We start from the raw sequence: 21105 nt of genomic DNA, 5'->3' as shown, positions 1-21105 counted from the left end.
TATACTGTATGCATTTTAGATGCCTTGTATTTACACAGAAAGTACCCGATGCCCTTAAAATCGAACTTTCCTATGACTCCTTGTACGATTTCCCGCCATGGTACTTCTCTCGTACTTCAGAAATGTAAACACTTGCCACGTCAGTAAGTATTCTAAGACCCATTAATACATGCAAACACCTTAATTTACAGTTTAAATCTTTCAAATGCCATGGAACAAAAACTATTTCCGACATGTATCCAACAAGGTGCATTTACAATGTTCAAAAAAATGCACTTGGATTAATCACTGACAAACATAACCTCATGCAACGAAAGAAAAATTTTACACAATTCAAAGACGAGGATAAATTATGCAGCTCCCCCTGTGCAAATTCATCATTTGTTGGATTTCTGTACTGTTTGCATTTTTAGAGGCTTTGTACTGGCATGGAAAGTGCCCGACGCCCTTAAAACGTGTTTATCGAACGTTCCTATGACGAGCTGATAAAGTTTCTCACTTCCATCCCATGTGCATTGCAACGCACTACCATGACCCATTTAAAACCATAGGACCGTTTGGGCTTGCATTAAAGTAAAGCAATGCAGTTTCACCGGCAACGACAATATTGTAATACCAATATAAATGGTCCGTTATTGGACATTATAAATTTTCCAGCTAGCTCATTCCTGGTTGCCAGCGTTTCGCCCTCGTGTGCTAGGGTGGGCTCATCAGTTGGTACCTAGCACACCTACCAATACGCTGGCTAGTGCATACCGTGGAGGCCACTGCGTAGGCTAACTGGAGCCACCGGCAGTGCCAATGCACTAAGAGACTTTGTCTCATCACTAAAAATTGATGCCTGCTTGGCCATCAGATGATATAGATGTTGATTCCCATAGGGAATCTGAAATATTTGTCCTGAATGAGCAAATTTATAATACCAATATAAATGGTCCGTTATTGGACATTATAAATTTTCCAGCTAGCTCATTCCTGGTTGCCAGCGTTTCGCCCTCGTGTGCTAGGGTGGGCTCATCAGTTGGTACCTAGCACACCTACCAATACGCTGGCTAGTGCATACCGTGGAGGCCACTGCGTAGGCTAACTGGAGCCACCGGCAGTGCCAATGCACTAAGAGACTTTGTCTCATCACTAAAAATTGATGCCTGCTTGGCCATCAGATGATATAGATGTTGATTCCCATAGGGAATCTGAAATATTTGTCCTGAATGAGCAAATTTATAATACCAATATAAATGGTCCGTTATAGGACATTATAAATTTTCCAGCTAGCTCATTCCTGGTTGCCAGCGTTTCGCCCTCGTGTGCTAGGGTGGGCTCATCAGTTGGTACCTAGCACACCTACCAATACGCTGGCTAGTGCATACCGTGGAGGCCACTGCGTAGGCTAACTGGAGCCACCGGCAGTGCCAATGCACTAAGAGACTTTGTCTCATCACTAAAAATTGATGCCTGCTTGGCCATCAGATGATATAGATGTTGATTCCCATAGGGAATCTGAAATATTTGTCCTGAATGAGCAAATTTATAATACCATTGCTCATTCAGGACAAATATTTCAGATTCCCTATGGGAATCAACATCTATATCATCTGATGGCCAAGCAGGCATCAATTTTTAGTGATGAGACAAAGTCTCTTAGTGCATTGGCACTGCCGGTGGCTCCAGTTAGCCTACGCAGTGGCCTCCACGGTATGCACTAGCCAGCGTATTGGTAGGTGTGCTAGGTACCAACTGATGAGCCCACCCTAGCACACGAGGGCGAAACGCTGGCAACCAGGAATGAGCTAGCTGGAAAATTTATAATGTCCAATAACGGACCATTTATATTGGTATTATAAATTTGCTCATTCAGGACAAATATTTCAGATTCCCTATGGGAATCAACATCTATATCAACGACAATATTGTTCGGTGCCTACGGATTTATTATATGAGCTATGTTTTTTTCGTAAACTGTCGGCATCGCCAGTGTTCGCGGATTCTGTTTTTCTGTGTGATATTACGGCGTTCCTTAAAAGGTTGAATACAAAAGAATTCTGATTTCATTCAACTTAGCAATCATGAAGCGCACTGTAGACCCACTGAAGTGAGTGCAATTGCGGAAAGCTACTCTTCCACGTTCCGGAACGCGCGTTCTATTATGACGCGGAGCGGATAAATTTCGAGTTGAAATTACTCTGTAACATACTATTGTTTTAAAATGTAAAGGCAGTTTCGAATTAAGCCTGAATTTCAGTAATGGAGCCGACATTGTACTTCGAATTACAAATTATCCATATTTTATCAGAAATAAATTCGAGCACAACTCACAATAATTGATTAGGAAAATTTATTAAAACTTTGTCTCAACTCAACTCTACACTCAACAACACATTGCGCCATTACTCAGCGGCTCAGCCCAAGGAAAAACAAAAGAATCACAGTTTTAGTCACAGAGTAAATATAAATTTAGCGTGGTTTCGGTGTGAGAAGGTTGGCGACACAATCTCTGGATAAAACAATTGAATAATCAAAACAAACTACCATAGATATGAAAAATACCTCGCACACTATTGTTTGAAAATGTAAAGGCAGTTTCGAATTAAAAGTCTGAATTTCGGTAATGGGGCCGACATTGTACTTCGAATTACAAATTATCCGTATTTCGAATTAAACAATTTAAATAACATGCAAAACTGTATCTCATGTTTCCGGGAGCGAGAGCTTCTTCGAATTAGGCGGGATTTTGAATTATCCGATTTCGAATTATCAAGGTTCTACTGTATGTATCTGTCCAAGTGCTTCATCCTTAAAAATTCCCGGCCCACAGGGCTCGGCTGGTCATCAAAACTCGGCAGTGAAAAGGTTAAATGGTTCACCACAGACATTGCTAACTTATATACAAATCCTGTTCATGGCCCCCATATTACAGAAATGCATATTTATGATGTTATTTTTAGGTAATTTTCTCGCTTTTTGCATCATTATGTCATTTTGTGGAATTTATTAGAATATTTTTTTCATTTTGGGTCAATTTTCTCACATTCTTAATGGTTTATGATGCATTTTTTGCATGTAGTTCTGGATATTAACGGAACTGAAAGTGAGGACGAATACGAAGACATGATAATCTTCATAACTTTGTTTAACCGTTATTTCTTGGAATATCCACATTCCAGGACACACACCTGCGCTTGCATCTAATCTGAAAGTGATGTTGAAATTGAGTGGGTAGGAAGACAAACAGTAGGCCCAGTAATGCCAGTCTGGTTAAGTACCTCGGTGCAGCCATATGCGTGCTAAGTGGATTAATGTTATTGGCTGCGATTGTTTTTTGAGTGTGTTTAAAATGCCGAGGGTAAAGCTATCTAGACCTGTTCATTTCAAACTAATAATTTCAGAATTTGGCGAGGATATTTTTACCACTGGTGGTGAAATTCCTTTCTGCAAAATATGTGAAGTGAAAGTGGCAGGAGATTTATCGTTCGGCAACATATCGGTCGAGATAAGCACGTATTTGGAGTCCAAAATAGTAGCAAACGAAAATTTTCTATACTGTTATTCTTGTCATCCTCCGTTAGCGGTACTTCCTCTGTTTTATGAAGACTTTTGTGAAGCTTTGGTTTCTTCAATTATTCCACTCTGGTAATTGAACAATATTAAACTGAGAGATTTCTTAGAAAGGTATATGGGCCGTTTAATTCCGTATGAATCTACTCTGAAAAAGAACTATGTATCCCAGTGCTATGAGGACACAATATCAGGGAAGAAGTCTGTGGAAACAAAATATTCGTTTCAATCGATGAAACCAGTGATGTAGAAGGCCGTTACCTTGCCAATGTTATCATGGGTACGTTAGAAGTAGATAGGCCAGGAAAAATATTTTTGTTCCCGACCAAAGTTTTGCAATCTTGTGAACCATTCTACAATATGTCCCCTCTTTGATAAATTGATGGTACTACTATGACCTGAGGGTGTAAGGTATTATGATCTGATCTTTGTGACAAATGCAACGCCTTACATAGTTAAAGCTGCCAATGCAATCAAAGCATTTTACTCAAAATGGTACATGTAACCTGCCCAGCTCACACTTTTCACAGAGTGGCCGAAGAAGTCAGATCAAATTTCCCTGAAGTTGACAAGCTTTTGTCCGTAACTGAGAAGGTATTTATTAAGGCTCCATTATGCAGGGAAATTTTCAGATCCCAAGCACCCGACATTCCATTACCACCATAGCCTTGCATCACACAGTGGGGTATGTGAATCAACGCCTGTATTTACTGTTGTGACCACTTTCAGACAGTGAGGCATATAATAGATTCTTTCGACGTACAATTGTTTTTGGATACCGTACGCAAACGGAGGGAAAACTAGCGTACATTAAAGCAAATTTCAGTTCTTTGTCAATTATCACAAGTCTTCAGGAGAGAGGCTGGCTCTAGAAAAAAATATCAATTTAGCCAGAACCGCTACACATGAATTAAAATGCATTTGTGGCGATTCTGGTGTTGCAGTGTCATACAAACTGAAACTCGTTCTTGACAAGAACTCGGGTTTGTTTTAATGTTTTGTTCTCCATCCTTTGGATTTTATCGGATGAAGATTTCAGCATTATTGGCATTGGAGAAGAACTTGCATCCAATGATTTAGTGTACAGCATCCATAGACGTTGAAAGGAGCTTTTCAAAGTACAAAAAACATGCTGGTTGACAATCATAGTTCTTTTTCCTGTATGTACAAATGGTCAGTCATCTGCTGTGACGCGAAGCGAGGTAAACCTGTATAGCCGTCATGTGTTTTAACCCTGTTGCACTCTTGCAGGGGTTTGCTCAAAGCAGCTCAAACTAATTTTTGTGATTTTGCAACCAAATTATAAAAAATCAAAACTTAACACATACTGGACACCTACAACCTGTTTTCCAGTCATTGACCAGGTCAGGAATGTAATGAATGAAGCATATATAGGCTGTTAGTACGATGGGGTCGCCACTCCCAAAGTGATATATTAATGACTGATAGATGCTATGAAATGAGAATGGAGAGTGTTGCTGGAATGAAGGATGACAGGGAAAACCGGAGTACCCGGAGAAAAACCTGTCCCGCCTCCGCTTTGTCCAGCACAAATCTCACATTGAGTCATCGGGATTTGAACCACGGTATCCAGCGGTGAGAGGCCGACGCGCTGCCGTCTGAGCCACGGAGGCTTTTAACACATACTATTCTTGAAAAATAATGTAGAATGTTTACATCTATAATTTATAGCCTAGAAGTCATGTTCACCGCACAAAATTTGTGGTTATCGCATATTCTGCTGTAAAAGTGGGGGAAAAAAAAGGGGGTCTAAATGTGAGTAAATACTGTAACTGTCAAGCAAGTATCACATTTCTTTCAATGTATAAGATTTGTTACTAGAGTATAATTTCTTTGAGTAGTCTGTGTATTAAGTCTTCAGCCTGGAGCTGGACAGACCTTCAAATAGCACCACGAAACGAAGAACTAATGGGAGTTGCCAGAGTGAGGTATACAAGGCATGATGAGTGAGGTAGTTTGCTATAAGCTTTTCATACTGGGGGGCTCCGCTAGCAGAAAAGATGCTTTTTATATACCGTATTTCTCTGAATCCAAGAAGACATCTTTTTCTGAGAATTTCATGTGAAAAATCAAGGGTCTTCTTGTATTTGTGACCTAACAGTAATGAACACCACTGGCAGCTACCTTGGTAACCACGCTGCTTCCCTTCACCCCCAGTGCACACATACAAAACTAGTTAGCCCCCTACGTCCGCGTCTCTATAGGCCTGCACATCGCTAGCCATTTTAGCCGGTTGTACAGTGCCTCCGTGTAATATCGTTGGTTCTCAGAAAATGAAAAGAGAACGACATCTACTAGCCTCTGCAAAGCGATTATCAAATCTGCAAAATGGCATCAAAACATACTCTCTTGAGCTAACTGCAAGGTCGACCATTATGTACTTCCAAGCCCTAGCTGTCATTCAAATTCGAATTTATAGAAAGGCCGCGACTACTCGGTGTTAGAGTTATAACGTGTCAACTGTACCTGATGCCTATTAAAAGTAACAGTTTTACAGGTAGTAGGAATATATTCATGATAGATCATCATATTATTGAGAAATGTGGAACAGGTGCTGCTAGCAAATTTTCAACGGTTTCCCATTGATATGACAATTTTAAGTTAATGGTTATTAAATACACAGAAATGAAGAATAGTTGTGTAGCCGCAAGAAAATACAGCGTAACTATAGCCTATGTTGGGCGTTGGTGTGAAGACGAAGATAGTCTAAAAATGCGTACTGTACAAGCAAGGCATTCAGTGATCTGTAGCAAGGGCACTTTAAAGAAGTCAAACGCGAAATTTTGAGGTACGTGCTGAAAAAGCGCAAGGTCGAAATGGCCATAACACTAGATGCAATACGAATGCAGGTTCACAAAGAGAAATTCCCTGAACTTCCATGGGCACTATCAGATACCTAATTAAAGTAATTAAGGAAGTAGGTAGGATTTACACGATACACGTATGTGTTATTTTTGTCTCAATTAAATTTGAGATTTGTTATAAATAAAAATTATGATTTCACAGAGCGCTTTTTAAGCCTGATTTAATCTTTTTGAATGAAAAAATGGGGATCATCTTGGATTCAGAGAAATATGGTATAAGTATTGAAAACTCACTCTACTGGACGATTCTTGATACTTTCTTGGCTTCAGAACTTGTACTATTAAAATATATGCTAACGATTATTGATCAGCATTGACTCATTTTATAGTGGAGTATGCATTTAACTGTTGAATATACTTTATTTTGTGTAGTTCATATGTATTTTTTTTTATTTTTATAGAAACGTGCTGAATACTACAAGAAGAGGAAGGAAATCTTCAAGAGGGCAGAAAAATATGTTCGGGAGTACCATAGCCGTCAGAGGAATGAAATTCGTTTGGCGCGCCAGGCGAAGAACCGGGGGAATTACTATGTTCCTGGAGAGGCCAAATTGGCATTTGTTATTCGGATCAGGGGGTAATGTACAGAATTCATTGTAGTTTCATTTATTTATTAAAACTTTACCCCACACTGCACAATGTTAGTGGCATTAGTCACCACTTGTTTCGTAAACATCTACTGTTATTTATAAGTTTCATTTCCGTATTGATGGATATTACTTTACAGAAAAACAATATATATACAAATCTCCACCTTATCAATACAAATTTATTTCACATTAAGCAGGTAAATATAGTCAAATAGTCAAGACTAGTTTCGACCCCTAGGGGGTCATCCTCAGTTGACATGCATTAAAAATTGTATTGTTCATAAAAACATCACATATAGTGGTAAAAGTTTAGACTAATTTAGACTGATCATTAATGTTGGTATGTTTAATGCATGACTAGTGTGCATCGTTCATGAAGACACATATCACCTTACTGCTACTACCATCCAATTTTTAGGTTATATAATATGGAACACACATATGTTTGTGTAACTCAACAGTGGCAAGTTCAACTATATACACAATTGGCTATTGATTAGTCACATGAGAGTACAGAACACTGGCTTGAACATTTCTGATTGAGGTATCAATGCAACACCTTACTTGCATACATCCTAGAAGCTAAATTCAGTTTGTAAGGCCCATTACTTCTGATTGAAACTTAGTATGAAGTTAAAATTTGAATAAAAATATTTGCTAATGTAGACATTAAAATGTTGTTAAAATGGGCATATAGTCAAAAACAGTGGTATGTATGCCACACATGTCTAGTTAGAAATATATTACATTGATGTTGTTTATGTGCGGTACAACATGTACACTGATTTGGAATAAATGAGGTTTGTATATATAGTGTTCCAACAAAATGGATCCGTAAAAAATATTATATGTAAAGACAATTGGTATTATAATGATCCGCTGCAGATCAGGGAATGCTATTTATTTATCTGGAGATATTATTGGCAGCTACAGATGTTGGAGTTATTAGAAATGTTAATGGAGCATGTTTTCTTCCGTAGTCGCGATGTTTATAGTTGGTGGCATTAGTCAAATATGTTGAAAGTTATGCGTCTTGGTGCACGTTGATTTGTCCTGGAAGCTTATATGTTGTAAAAAACAAGGTGGAGTGTCTGGAAATAGAAATAATAGTGTGATAATGTTGTGGATAGAAAGTGTAATAGTGAATCATATGTCGTTTTACTTACGTAAAGTGTTGGAACCGTGCGTTCTTTGTAGCTGCCTGTTGGGATCTGATACGTGTAGCTCTGAGATTGTAGTTAGCGGCGGTAGAGGGGAGGTTTGGGGGGATGGGTGGAGTGTTAGTGATGGGAGTGGGGTTGGAGGGGAGAGGGTTTTGGGGCGGTTGATTTGAACATATCGATTTTTGTTTGCTTATTCTTTTGATATAGAAATCTTTTAATAAGGGAATTACTGCATGAAAAAGGATATTGTTTCTGTCTATACTTTCATTTAGGTTGGAGTTTGGATTCACGTATTTGTCTAAATTTATGTAAAATTCTTCTATTATACTGAGCAAGGGACTTTTTGGATTCATATTAAGGATTTGCATGTCGTTCTTAATGTCCGTGAAATTATGTTTTTGATCGTCAATATGCTGACCCATAGCTGAGAAATGTCTGTGTTTGACGGCGTTTACATGTTCATTATATCGTATTAAAAAACTTCTACCGGTAAGTCCTATATAGCTGGCTCGGCAGTCGTTGCATTTTAGGCGATAGACTCCTGAGTGATTGTATTTATTTATGTTATTAACTGATTTGGAATTGTATAGTATGTTGGTGTTATTGCGTGCCGTTTTATATGCTATTTTTAGGCCTTGTTTTTTGAAGATATTTGTTATGGGATGTATATGGTTATTGTTGTAAGTAAACAGTGCATATTCTTTTTTATTTTTAGTGATTCTGGTTAGCTTGGTTTTAGGTTGGTTTTTGACTTTATTGATGATCCGGTTTATCATTTCTCTTTTATATCCGTTTTGTTTTGCTATTTCATGGATTGTGTTTAGTTCTTTATTTAGATTTTCCTTTGAAAGTGGAATGTTGTATGCTCTATGAATCATACTATAGTATGCAGCTCTTTTATGGGCATGTGGGTGGGTGGAGTCTATCTTTATTGTATTTGATGTGTGGGTAGGTTTTCTATATATATTGTATGTTAGGTGGTTGTTATGTCTGGTTATGGATATGTCTAAGTAATTTATGGTATTGTTGTGTTCAGTGTCCATGGTAAATTTAATGTGGGGATCTATTCTATTTAGTTGTTCTAGGATTATGTTTTCATTAGTATGTCTATTGTCCATGATTATAAATGCATCATCGACAAACCTGCACCAATAGATGATATTTTCTATTTTTTTAATTTCTTGGTGTTCTAAGTAATCCATATATATATCAGCTATTATGCCTGATATTGGTGATCCCATGGGTAATCCTTTTTGTTGATAGATAGTGTCATGGAACTTGAAATAATTGTTATTGATAGCGAATTGTAAAAGTTTAATAAATTCATCTATTTCCAATTTGCTTAGCTTACTGTGGTTATAAAGGTTGGATTCTATGATAGTGATAGTTTTTTGTGTGGGTATATTGGGATACATGTTTGTTATATCATATGTTGCTAGCTTGTAGAAGTGTTCTATTCTTATATTCTTAGTAATGTTGCAGAAATCTATTGAGTTTTTTATGGTTTTGTTTGCTTGAAAAACGTAATGTTTTTTAAGGAATTTTTGTATGTATTTGGATAATTTATAAATAGGGCTTAGTCTATAATTTATTATGGGTCTCATAGGAATGTTGTTTTTATGGATCTTAGGATAAGCTTTAGCTGTAGGTATCCCTGGATTCATGGTGGTTAATTTTGCAGTTTCCTGTTCGTTCAAAAGAAAATTGGTGTTTTTTAGGAGAATTTTTAAGTTTTTCTGGATACTGTTAGTAGGATCTTTAGTCTTGATTTGAAAAGTTTCATCTTGAAAGCAGGTTTTTGTTTTTGTTATATATTCCTCTTTATCCATAATAACTGTAGTGTTTCCTTTATCTGCCTTTGTTACTATTAGGTTATTTTGCTGGATTTTATTTTTGAGTACCTTAATTTGTGTTTGGTTTGTGATATCTTGATTCTGAGGTTTTTGAGTGATCTTATCAACATATTGTGGTAGTGTTTTTTTTAATTTCATATCTAATTTCATTTTGTTTTTCTTGGGGTATTTTGTTTAGAGCATCTTCTGTTTCAGTAATAATAGTGGCTATGTTTTCAAATACTGAATTGTTTTTCCAGTTATGTTTTGGTCCTTTGCTCAGTATAGTTGTTTCTTTTTCATTGAATGTTGTGTTAGTTAGGTTTTGGAGTGGGGGATGGAAAATATGTTGGTTGTTATCAGTAGAAACAGTAATATGTTGTCTATACTGTGTATGGTTGGTTTGGTTTAGTGATGCCTTGAGTGCGTTAAGTTTCTTGTTTAAGGTATTCTGCTTCTGTATGGCTATGTTTTCTATCTTTTCGTTAGTTATTTGTTGGAAGTTGCTCCAGTATGTGTGTGGTAGCTCATGTGAGGCTTTAAGGTGTGCTTCATACATTTGTATGTTGAGGTGTTGTTTTTTCCTATACATGAATTTAATTTCTTCTTTAAGCCATATTCGATTGGTTTTGTTTTGGGTATTTTGGGTTTGATATGTGCTTCTATGTTTATTATTATATTTCCTAAGAAATTTAGGAGTTAGATTATTAAGTAGGCATTGTTTCAAGAAAGTGATGTTTTTGACAATATTTGTGATCTTAATCTTCAGATTTTGGTATCTGTGTGCCATTTTTCTTGCCTGGTTGGCTTTTCTACTGTTATTTATAAGTTTCATTTCCGTATTGATGGATATTACTTTACAGAAAAACAATATATATACAAATCTCCACCTTATCAATACAAATTTATTTCACATTAAGCAGGTAAATATAGTCAAATAGTCAAGACTAGTTTCGACCCCTAGGGGGTCATCCTCAGTTGACATGCATTAAAAATTGTATTGTTCATAAAAACATCACATATAGTGGTAAAAGTTTAGACTAATTTAGACTGATCATTAATGTTGGTATGTTTAATGCATGACTAGTGTGCATCGTTCATGAAGACACATATCACCTTACTGCTACTACCATCCAATTTTTAGGTTATATAATATGGAACACACATATGTTTGTGTAACTCAACAGTGGCAAGTTCAACTATATACACAATTGGCTATTGATTAGTCACATGAGAGTACAGAACACTGGCTTGAACATTTCTGATTGAGGTATCAATGCAACACCTTACTTGCATACATCCTAGAAGCTAAATTCAGTTTGTAAGGCCCATTACTTCTGATTGAAACTTAGTATGAAGTTAAAATTTGAATAAAAATATTTGCTAATGTAGACATTAAAATGTTGTTAAAATGGGCATATAGTCAAAAACAGTGGTATGTATGCCACACATGTCTAGTTAGAAATATATTACATTGATGTTGTTTATGTGCGGTACAACATGTACACTGATTTGGAATAAATGAGGTTTGTATATATAGTGTTCCAACAAAATGGATCCGTAAAAAATATTATATGTAAAGACAATTGGTATTATAATGATCCGCTGCAGATCAGGTAATGCTATTTATTTATCTGGAGATATTATTGGCAGCTACAGATGTTGGAGTTATTAGAAATGTTAATGGAGCATGTTTTCTTCCGTAGTCGCGATGTTTATAGTCGGTGGCATTAGTCAAATATGTTGAAAGTTATGCGTCTTGGTGCACGTTGATTTGTCCTGGAAGCTTATATGTTGTAAAAAACAAGGTGGAGTGTCTGGAAATAGAAATAATAGTGTGATAATGTTGTGGATAGAAAGTGTAATAGTGAATCATATGTCGTTTTACTTACGTAAAGTGTTGGAACCGTGCGTTCTTTGTAGCTGCCTGTTGGGATCTGATACGTGTAGCTCTGAGATTGTAGTTAGCGGCGGTAGAGGGGAAGTTTGGGGGGATGGGTGGAGTGTTAGTGATGGGAGTGGGGTTGGAGGGGAGAGGGTTTTGGGGCGGTTGATTTGAACATATCGATTTTTGTTTGCTTATTCTTTTGATATAGAAATCTTTTAATAAGGGAATTACTGCATGAAAAAGGATATTGTTTCTGTCTATACTTTCATTTAGGTTGGAGTTTGGATTCACGTATTTGTCTAAATTTATGTAAAATTCTTCTATTATACTGAGCAAGGGACTTTTTGGATTCATATTAAGGATTTGCATGTCGTTCTTAATGTCCGTGAAATTATGTTTTTGATCGTCAATATGCTGACCCATAGCTGAGAAATGTCTGTGTTTGACGGCGTTTACATGTTCATTATATCGTATTAAAAAACTTCTACCGGTAAGTCCTATATAGCTGGCTCGGCAGTCGTTGCATTTTAGGCGATAGACTCCTGAGTGATTGTATTTATTTATGTTATTAACTGATTTGGAATTGTATAGTATGTTGGTGTTATTGCGTGCCGTTTTATATGCTATTTTTAGGCCTTGTTTTTTGAAGATATTTGTTATGGGATGTATATGGTTATTGTTGTAAGTAAACAGTGCATATTCTTTTTTATTTTTAGTGATTCTGGTTAGCTTGGTTTTAGGTTGGTTTTTGACTTTATTGATGATCCGGTTTATCATTTCTCTTTTATATCCGTTTTGTTTTGCTATTTCATGGATTGTGTTTAGTTCTTTATTTAGATTTTCCTTTGAAAGTGGAATGTTGTATGCTCTATGAATCATACTATAGTATGCAGCTCTTTTATGGGCATGTGGGTGGGTGGAGTCTATCTTTATTGTATTTGATGTGTGGGTAGGTTTTCTATATATATTGTATGTTAGGTGGTTGTTATGTCTGGTTATGGATATGTCTAAGTAATTTATGGTATTGTTGTGTTCAGTGTCCATGGTAAATTTAATGTGGGGATCTATTCTATTTAGTTGTTCTAGGATTATGTTTTCATTAGTATGTCTATTGTCCATGATTATAAATGCATCATCGACAAACCTGCACCAATAGATGATATTTTCTATTTTTTTAATTTCTTGGTGTTCTAAGTAATCCATATATATATCAGCTATTATGCCTGATATTGGTGATCCCATGGGTAATCCTTTTTGTTGATAGATAGTGTCATGGAACTTGAAATAATTGTTATTGATAGCGAATTGTAAAAGTTTAATAAATTCATCTATTTCCAATTTGCTTAGCTTACTGTGGTTATAAAGGTTGGATTCTATGATAGTGATAGTTTTTTGTGTGGGTATATTGGGATACATGTTTGTTATATCATATGTTGCTAGCTTGTAGAAGTGTTCTATTCTTATATTCTTAGTAATGTTGCAGAAATCTATTGAGTTTTTTATGGTTTTGTTTGCTTGAAAAACGTAATGTTTTTTAAGGAATTTTTGTATGTATTTGGATAATTTATAAATAGGGCTTGGTCTATAATTTATTATGGGTCTCATAGGAATGTTGTTTTTATGGATCTTAGGATAAGCTTTAGCTGTAGGTATCCCTGGATTCATGGTGGTTAATTTTGCAGTTTCCTGTTCGTTCAAAAGAAAATTGGTGTTTTTTAGGAGAATTTTTAAGTTTTTCTGGATACTGTTAGTAGGATCTTTAGTCTTGATTTGAAAAGTTTCATCTTGAAAGCAGGTTTTTGTTTTTGTTATATATTCCTCTTTATCCATAATAACTGTAGTGTTTCCTTTATCTGCCTTTGTTACTATTAGGTTATTTTGCTGGATTTTATTTTTGAGTACCTTAATTTGTGTTTGGTTTGTGATATCTTGATTCTGAGGTTTTTGAGTGATCTTATCAACATATTGTGGTAGTGTTTTTTTAATTTCATATCTAATTTCATTTTGTTTTTCTTGGGGTATTTTGTTTAGAGCATCTTCTGTTTCAGTAATAATAGTGGCTATGTTTTCAAATACTGAATTGTTTTTCCAGTTATGTTTTGGTCCTTTGCTCAGTATAGTTGTTTCTTTTTCATTGAATGTTGTGTTAGTTAGGTTTTGGAGTGGGGGATGGAAAATATGTTGGTTGTTATCAGTAGAAACAGTAATATGTTGTCTATACTGTGTATGGTTGGTTTGGTTTAGTGATGCCTTGAGTGCGTTAAGTTTCTTGTTTAAGGTATTCTGCTTCTGTATGGCTATGTTTTCTATCTTTTCGTTAGTTATTTGTTGGAAGTTGCTCCAGTATGTGTGTGGTAGCTCATGTGAGGCTTTAAGGTGTGCTTCATACATTTGTATGTTGAGGTGTTGTTTTTTCCTATACATGAATTTAATTTCTTCTTTAAGCCATATTCGATTGGTTTTGTTTTGGGTATTTTGGGTTTGATATGTGCTTCTATGTTTATTATTATATTTCCTAAGAAATTTAGGAGTTAGATTATTAAGTAGGCATTGTTTCAAGAAAGTGATGTTTTTGACAATATTTGTGATCTTAATCTTCAGATTTTGGTATCTGTGTGCCATTTTTCTTGCCTGGTTGGCTTTTCTACTGTTATTTATAAGTTTCATTTCCGTATTGATGGATATTACTTTACAGAAAAACAATATATATACAAATCTCCACCTTATCAATACAAATTTATTTCACATTAAGCAGGTAAATATAGTCAAATAGTCAAGACTAGTTTCGACCCCTAGGGGGTCATCCTCAGTTGACATGCATTAAAAATTGTATTGTTCATAAAAACATCACATATAGTGGTAAAAGTTTAGACTAATTTAGACTGATCATTAATGTTGGTATGTTTAATGCATGACTAGTGTGCATCGTTCATGAAGACACATATCACCTTACTGCTACTACCATCCAATTTTTAGGTTATATAATATGGAACACACATATGTTTGTGTAACTCAACAGTGGCAAGTTCAACTATATACACAATTGGCTATTGATTAGTCACATGAGAGTACAGAACACTGGCTTGAACATTTCTGATTGAGGTATCAATGCAACACCTTACTTGCATACATCCTAGAAGCCTTACAAACTGAATTTAGCTTCTAGGATGTATGCAAGTAAGGTGTTGCATTGATACCTCAATCAGAAATGTTCAAGCCAGTGTTCTGTACTCTCATGTGACTAATCAATAGCCAATTGTGTATATAGTTGAACTTGCCACTGTTGAGTTACACAAACATATGTGTGTTCCATATTATATAACCTAAAAATTGGATGGTAGTAGCAGTAAGGTGATATGTGTCTTCATGAACGATGCACACTAGTCATGCATTAAACATACCAACATTAATGATCAGTCTAAATTAGTCTAAACTTTTACCACTATATGTGATGTTTTTATGAACAATACAATTTTTAATGCATGTCAACTGAGGATGACCCCCTAGGGGTCGAAACTAGTCTTGACTATTTGACTATATTTACCTGCTTAATGTGAAATAAATTTGTATTGATAAGGTGGAGATTTGTATATATATTGTTTTTCTGTAAAGTAATATCCATCAATACGGAAATGAAACTTATAAATAACAGTAGAAAAGCCAACCAGGCAAGAAAAATGGCACACAGATACCAAAATCTGAAGATTAAGATCACAAATATTGTCAAAAACATCACTTTCTTGAAACAATGCCTACTTAATAATCTAACTCCTAAATTTCTTAGGAAATATAATAATAAACATAGAAGCACATATCAAACCCAAAATACCCAAAACAAAACCAATCGAATATGGCTTAAAGAAGAAATTAAATTCATGTATAGGAAAAAACAACACCTCAACATACAAATGTATGAAGCACACCTTAAAGCCTCACATGAGCTACCACACACATACTGGAGCAACTTCCAACAAATAACTAACGAAAAGATAGAAAACATAGCCATACAGAAGCAGAATACCTTAAACAAGAAACTTAACGCACTCAAGGCATCACTAAACCAAACCAACCATACACAGTATAGACAACATATTACTGTTTCTACTGATAACAACCAACATATTTTCCATCCCCCACTCCAAAACCTAACTAACACAACATTCAATGAAAAAGAAACAACTATACTGAGCAAAGGACCAAAACATAACTGGAAAAACAATTCAGTATTTGAAAACATAGCCACTATTATTACTGAAACAGAAGATGCTCTAAACAAAATACCCCAAGAAAAACAAAATGAAATTAGATATGAAATTAAAAAAACACTACCACAATATGTTGATAAGATCACTCAAAAACCTCAGAATCAAGATATCACAAACCAAACACAAATTAAGGTACTCAAAAATAAAATCCAGCAAAATAACCTAATAGTAACAAAGGCAGATAAAGGAAACACTACAGTTATTATGGATAAAGAGGAATATATAACAAAAACAAAAACCTGCTTTCAAGATGAAACTTTTCAAATCAAGACTAAAGATCCTACTAACAGTATCCAGAAAAACTTAAAAATTCTCCTAAAAAACACCAATTTTCTTTTGAACGAACAGGAAACTGCAAAATTAACCACCATGAATCCAGGGATACCTACAGCTAAAGCTTATCCTAAGATCCATAAAAACAACATTCCTATGAGACCCATAATAAATTATAGACCAAGCCCTATTTATAAATTATCCAAATACATACAAAAATTCCTTTAAAAACATTACGTTTTTCAAGCAAACAAAACCATAAAAAACTCAATAGATTTCTGCAACATTACTAAGAATATAAGAATAGAACACTTCTACAAGCTAGCAACATATGATATAACAAACATGTATCCCAATATACCCACACAAAAAACTATCACTATCATAGAATCCAACCTTTATAACCACAGTAAGCTAAGCAAATTGGAAATAGATGAATTTATTAAACTTTTACAATTCGCTATCAATAACAATTATTTCAAGTTCCATGACACTATCTATCAACAAAAAGGATTACCCATGGGATCACCAATATCAGGCATAATAGCTGATATATATATGGATTACTTAGAACACCAAGAAATTAAAAAAATAGAAAATATCATCTATTGGTGCAGGTTTGTCGATGATGCATTTATAATCATGGACAATAGACATACTAATGAAAACATAATCCTAGAACAACTAAATAGAATAGATCCCCACATTAAATTTACCATGGACACTGAACACAACAATACCATAAATTACTTAGACATATCCATAACCAGACATAACAACCACCTAACATACAATATATATAGAAAACCTACCCACACATCAAATACAATAAAGATAGACTCCACCCACCCACATGCCCATAAAAGAGCTGCATACTATAGTATGATTCATAGAGCATACAACATTCCACTTTCAAAGGAAAATCTAAATAAAGAACTAAACACAATCCATGAAATAGCAAAACAAAACGGATATAAAAGAGAAATGATAAACCGGATCATCAATAAAGTCAAAAACCAACCTAAAACCAAGCTAACCAGAATCACTAAAAATAAAAAAGAATATGCACTGTTTACTTACAACAATAACCATATACATCCCATAACAAATATCTTCAAAAAACAAGGCCTAAAAATAGCATATAAAACGGCACGCAATAACACCAACATACTATACAATTCCAAATCAGTTAATAACATAAATAAATACAATCACTCAGGAGTCTATCGCCTAAAATGCAACGACTGCCGAGCCAGCTATATAGGACTTACCGGTAGAAGTTTTTTAATACGATATAATGAACATGTAAACGCCGTCAAACACAGACATTTCTCAGCTATGGGTCAGCATATTGACGATCAAAAACATAATTTCACGGACATTAAGAACGACATGCAAATCCTTAATATGAATCCAAAAAGTCCCTTGCTCAGTATAATAGAAGAATTTTACATAAATTTAGACAAATACGTGAATCCAAACTCCAACCTAAATGAAAGTATAGACAGAAACAATATCCTTTTTCATGCAGTAATTCCCTTATTAAAAGATTTCTATATCAAAAGAATAAGCAAACAAAAATCGATACGTTCAAATCAACCGCCCCAAAACCCTCTCCCCTCCAACCCCACTCCCATCACTAACACTCCACCCATCCCCCCAAACCTCCCCTCTACCGCCGCTAACTACAATCTCAGAGCTACACGTATCAGATCCCAACAGGCAGCTACAAAGAACGCACGGTTCCAACACTTTACGTAAGTAAAACGACATATGATTCACTATTACACTTTCTATCCACAACATTATCACACTATTATTTCTATTTCCAGACACTCCACCTTGTTTTTTACAACATATAAGCTTCCAGGACAAATCAACGTGCACCAAGACGCATAACTTTCAACATATTTGACTAATGCCACCAACTATAAACATCGCGACTACGGAAGAAAACATGCTCCATTAACATTTCTAATAACTCCAACATCTGTAGCTGCCAATAATATCTCCAGATAAATAAATAGCATTACCTGATCTGCAGCGGATCATTATAATACCAATTGTCTTTACATATAATATTTTTTACGGATCCATTTTGTTGGAACACTATATATACAAACCTCATTTATTCCAAATCAGTGTACATGTTGTACCGCACATAAACAACATCAATGTAATATATTTCTAACTAGACATGTGTGGCATACATACCACTGTTTTTGACTATATGCCCATTTTAACAACATTTTAATGTCTACATTAGCAAATATTTTTATTCAAATTTTAACTTCATACTAAGTTTCAATCAGAAGTAATGGGCCTTACAAACTGAATTTAGCTTCTAGGATGTATGCAAGTAAGGTGTTGCATTGATACCTCAATCAGAAATGTTCAAGCCAGTGTTCTGTACTCTCATGTGACTAATCAATAGCCAATTGTGTATATAGTTGAACTTGCCACTGTTGAGTTACACAAACATATGTGTGTTCCATATTATATAACCTAAAAATTGGATGGTAGTAGCAGTAAGGTGATATGTGTCTTCATGAACGATGCACACTAGTCATGCATTAAACATACCAACATTAATGATCAGTCTAAATTAGTCTAAACTTTTACCACTATATGTGATGTTTTTATGAACAATACAATTTTTAATGCATGTCAACTGAGGATGACCCCCTAGGGGTCGAAACTAGTCTTGACTATTTGACTATATTTACCTGCTTAATGTGAAATAAATTTGTATTGATAAGGTGGAGATTTGTATATATATTGTTTTTCTGTATCGTAAACATCTAGGCGCTGAATGACTTGTTTTCTTCCTTTCTCGCGGATGATGTGATTGGGCTGTGCATATGACTGCCAACCTGTCTACTTAGGAACTAAGACGAGTGCCGTGTGGACTATGTATGCCACGCTCGTAGAAAAAATTCTCCTGAAGGGAGTGTGACCCCTTATATCAGTGTTGGAGATGACCAATCTTTGATTCTACATGTTCTCGTGGAAGTGTTGCCTGTTGTTTCCATTTGTTTCCCTGAATCATGCCAAAATTTTGGAATAAAAAAATAGTGAAAAGTACTGTGTAGGCTCAGTCGTCATGTCAAAATGTGAATGTAAAATTGGTCTTTGATATTGTATATTGGAATGATACTTAAAGGTCCTAAGTTATGTCAGTCCTTTCGTCAGCTGTTTCACTCTCTGGGGCACTCAAGTTGCTCTGAGAAGATTTGCTACTTGAATTTCCGTCTTAGGACTCTCTCTGTAGAAACCAAAATTGGAGCTATCTGTTGCTCACTGACTCTTCTTACTAACCATGTCACAAAATAGCTAGCATCCGGGAGATAGTAGGTTCGAATCCCACTATCGGCAGCCCTGAAGATGGTTTTCCGTGGTTTCCCATTTTCACACCAAGCAAATGCTGGGGCTGTACCTTAATTAAGGCCACGGCCGCTTCCTTCCAACTCCTAGGCCTTTCCTATCCCATCGTCGCCATAAGACCTATATATGTTGGTGCGACGTTAAGCCCCTAGAAAAAGAACCAAACAAACAAAATAGCTATATACAGTAGAAGTCCGCTTTAGTGAGTACGGCATATAGTGAGAACTCCGCTACTGAATAAAATGTACATTTGTTTTCAGGAATCATAATTTTCACATGCTGTTGCAATGCATCCAGGACTCGACCTACTAAAGCGAAAACAATAGTGATATACAATTTTTATCAATTTAATGTTCATGTGTACAATAAAATATTGAAGTCAGTACAATAATTGCATGCTCCCAAACTTCTATCCAGCATCACTAGCGAAAGAAACATATTTGTAGTCGCCGTCTTCCCACAGAGTGCTATCTCCAGTTCCGTCAAGTTGTCTGGCCTTGGCCGATGTGGCCCATAACACAGTGTATTCATTACGTGGACACAGGCGAAATCAGCCAATTACAAATGTCAGGGGAAAGTAAGCAAACGGCATGAAAATATATTGATATAGTGGGTTGCCTACCCAATCTAGTATAAAGGGGAACACTGTTTGAGATGAAGTACTACTGGTACCAACTTATATCAAATCATGTGTGCATCCATTTTTTTTCCACTAAATTCCTGAAAAAGAATTTTCAGATTATTCAGGTGTATACGGTAATTAAAGGGACACTGGCTTACCTTAATTCGATATCTTGCAACTGAACGTCCTCTTGCTGCCACTAATCACTTTCCTCACACCAGTATAGTAGGTTTGAATCCCACTATCGGCAGCCCTGAAGATGGTTTTCCGTGGTTTCCCATTTTCACACCAGGCAAATGCTGGGGCTGTACCTTAATTAAGGCCACGGCCGCTTCCTTCCAACTCCTAGGCCTTTCCTATCCACACCTGGAGATGACAGACTCCATGCCCTGTGGTATGTTACGTATAAGGTCTCAGTTTGTTTCCTGAGGGATGCTCATATATTCTCTATCTCATCTATCATTTCATTAGAGTTGTCAAAATGTTTTCGTCTGACACTTTGCCTAAGTATATCCCATAGATGCTCAATGGGAGTGAGGTCTGGTCAATGTGGTGGCCAATTCACCGTTTGTACCCTGATGCCACAAAGAAATTCTGACACACAATGAGCGAAATTGTAGTAGGTTTTGCTTTTAAGCATTAGTTAGA

The 21105-nt window shown here is 35.8% G+C and overlaps 1 protein-coding gene across 1 annotated transcript in view; it reads left to right on the top strand.

Annotated features, from left to right (window-relative positions):
• Nucleotides 1-21105, top strand: part of RpL7 (ribosomal protein L7) — a 112806-nt gene that overhangs the window by 20963 nt on the left and 70738 nt on the right. Inside the window, exon 3 of the mRNA XM_067138280.2 lies at nt 6842-7017. Within this exon, the coding sequence (XP_066994381.1) occupies nt 6842-7017 (176 nt within the window). The remainder of the gene's footprint in view (nt 1-6841; nt 7018-21105) is intronic.

Source organism: Anabrus simplex, chromosome 1 (genome assembly GCF_040414725.1).
Source record: "Anabrus simplex isolate iqAnaSimp1 chromosome 1, ASM4041472v1, whole genome shotgun sequence".
In the NCBI taxonomy this organism is placed as follows: Eukaryota; Metazoa; Arthropoda; class Insecta; order Orthoptera; family Tettigoniidae; genus Anabrus; species Anabrus simplex.
Note: the sequence above shows the minus strand (reverse complement) of the source record. Positions and strands in the feature narration are given on the sequence as shown.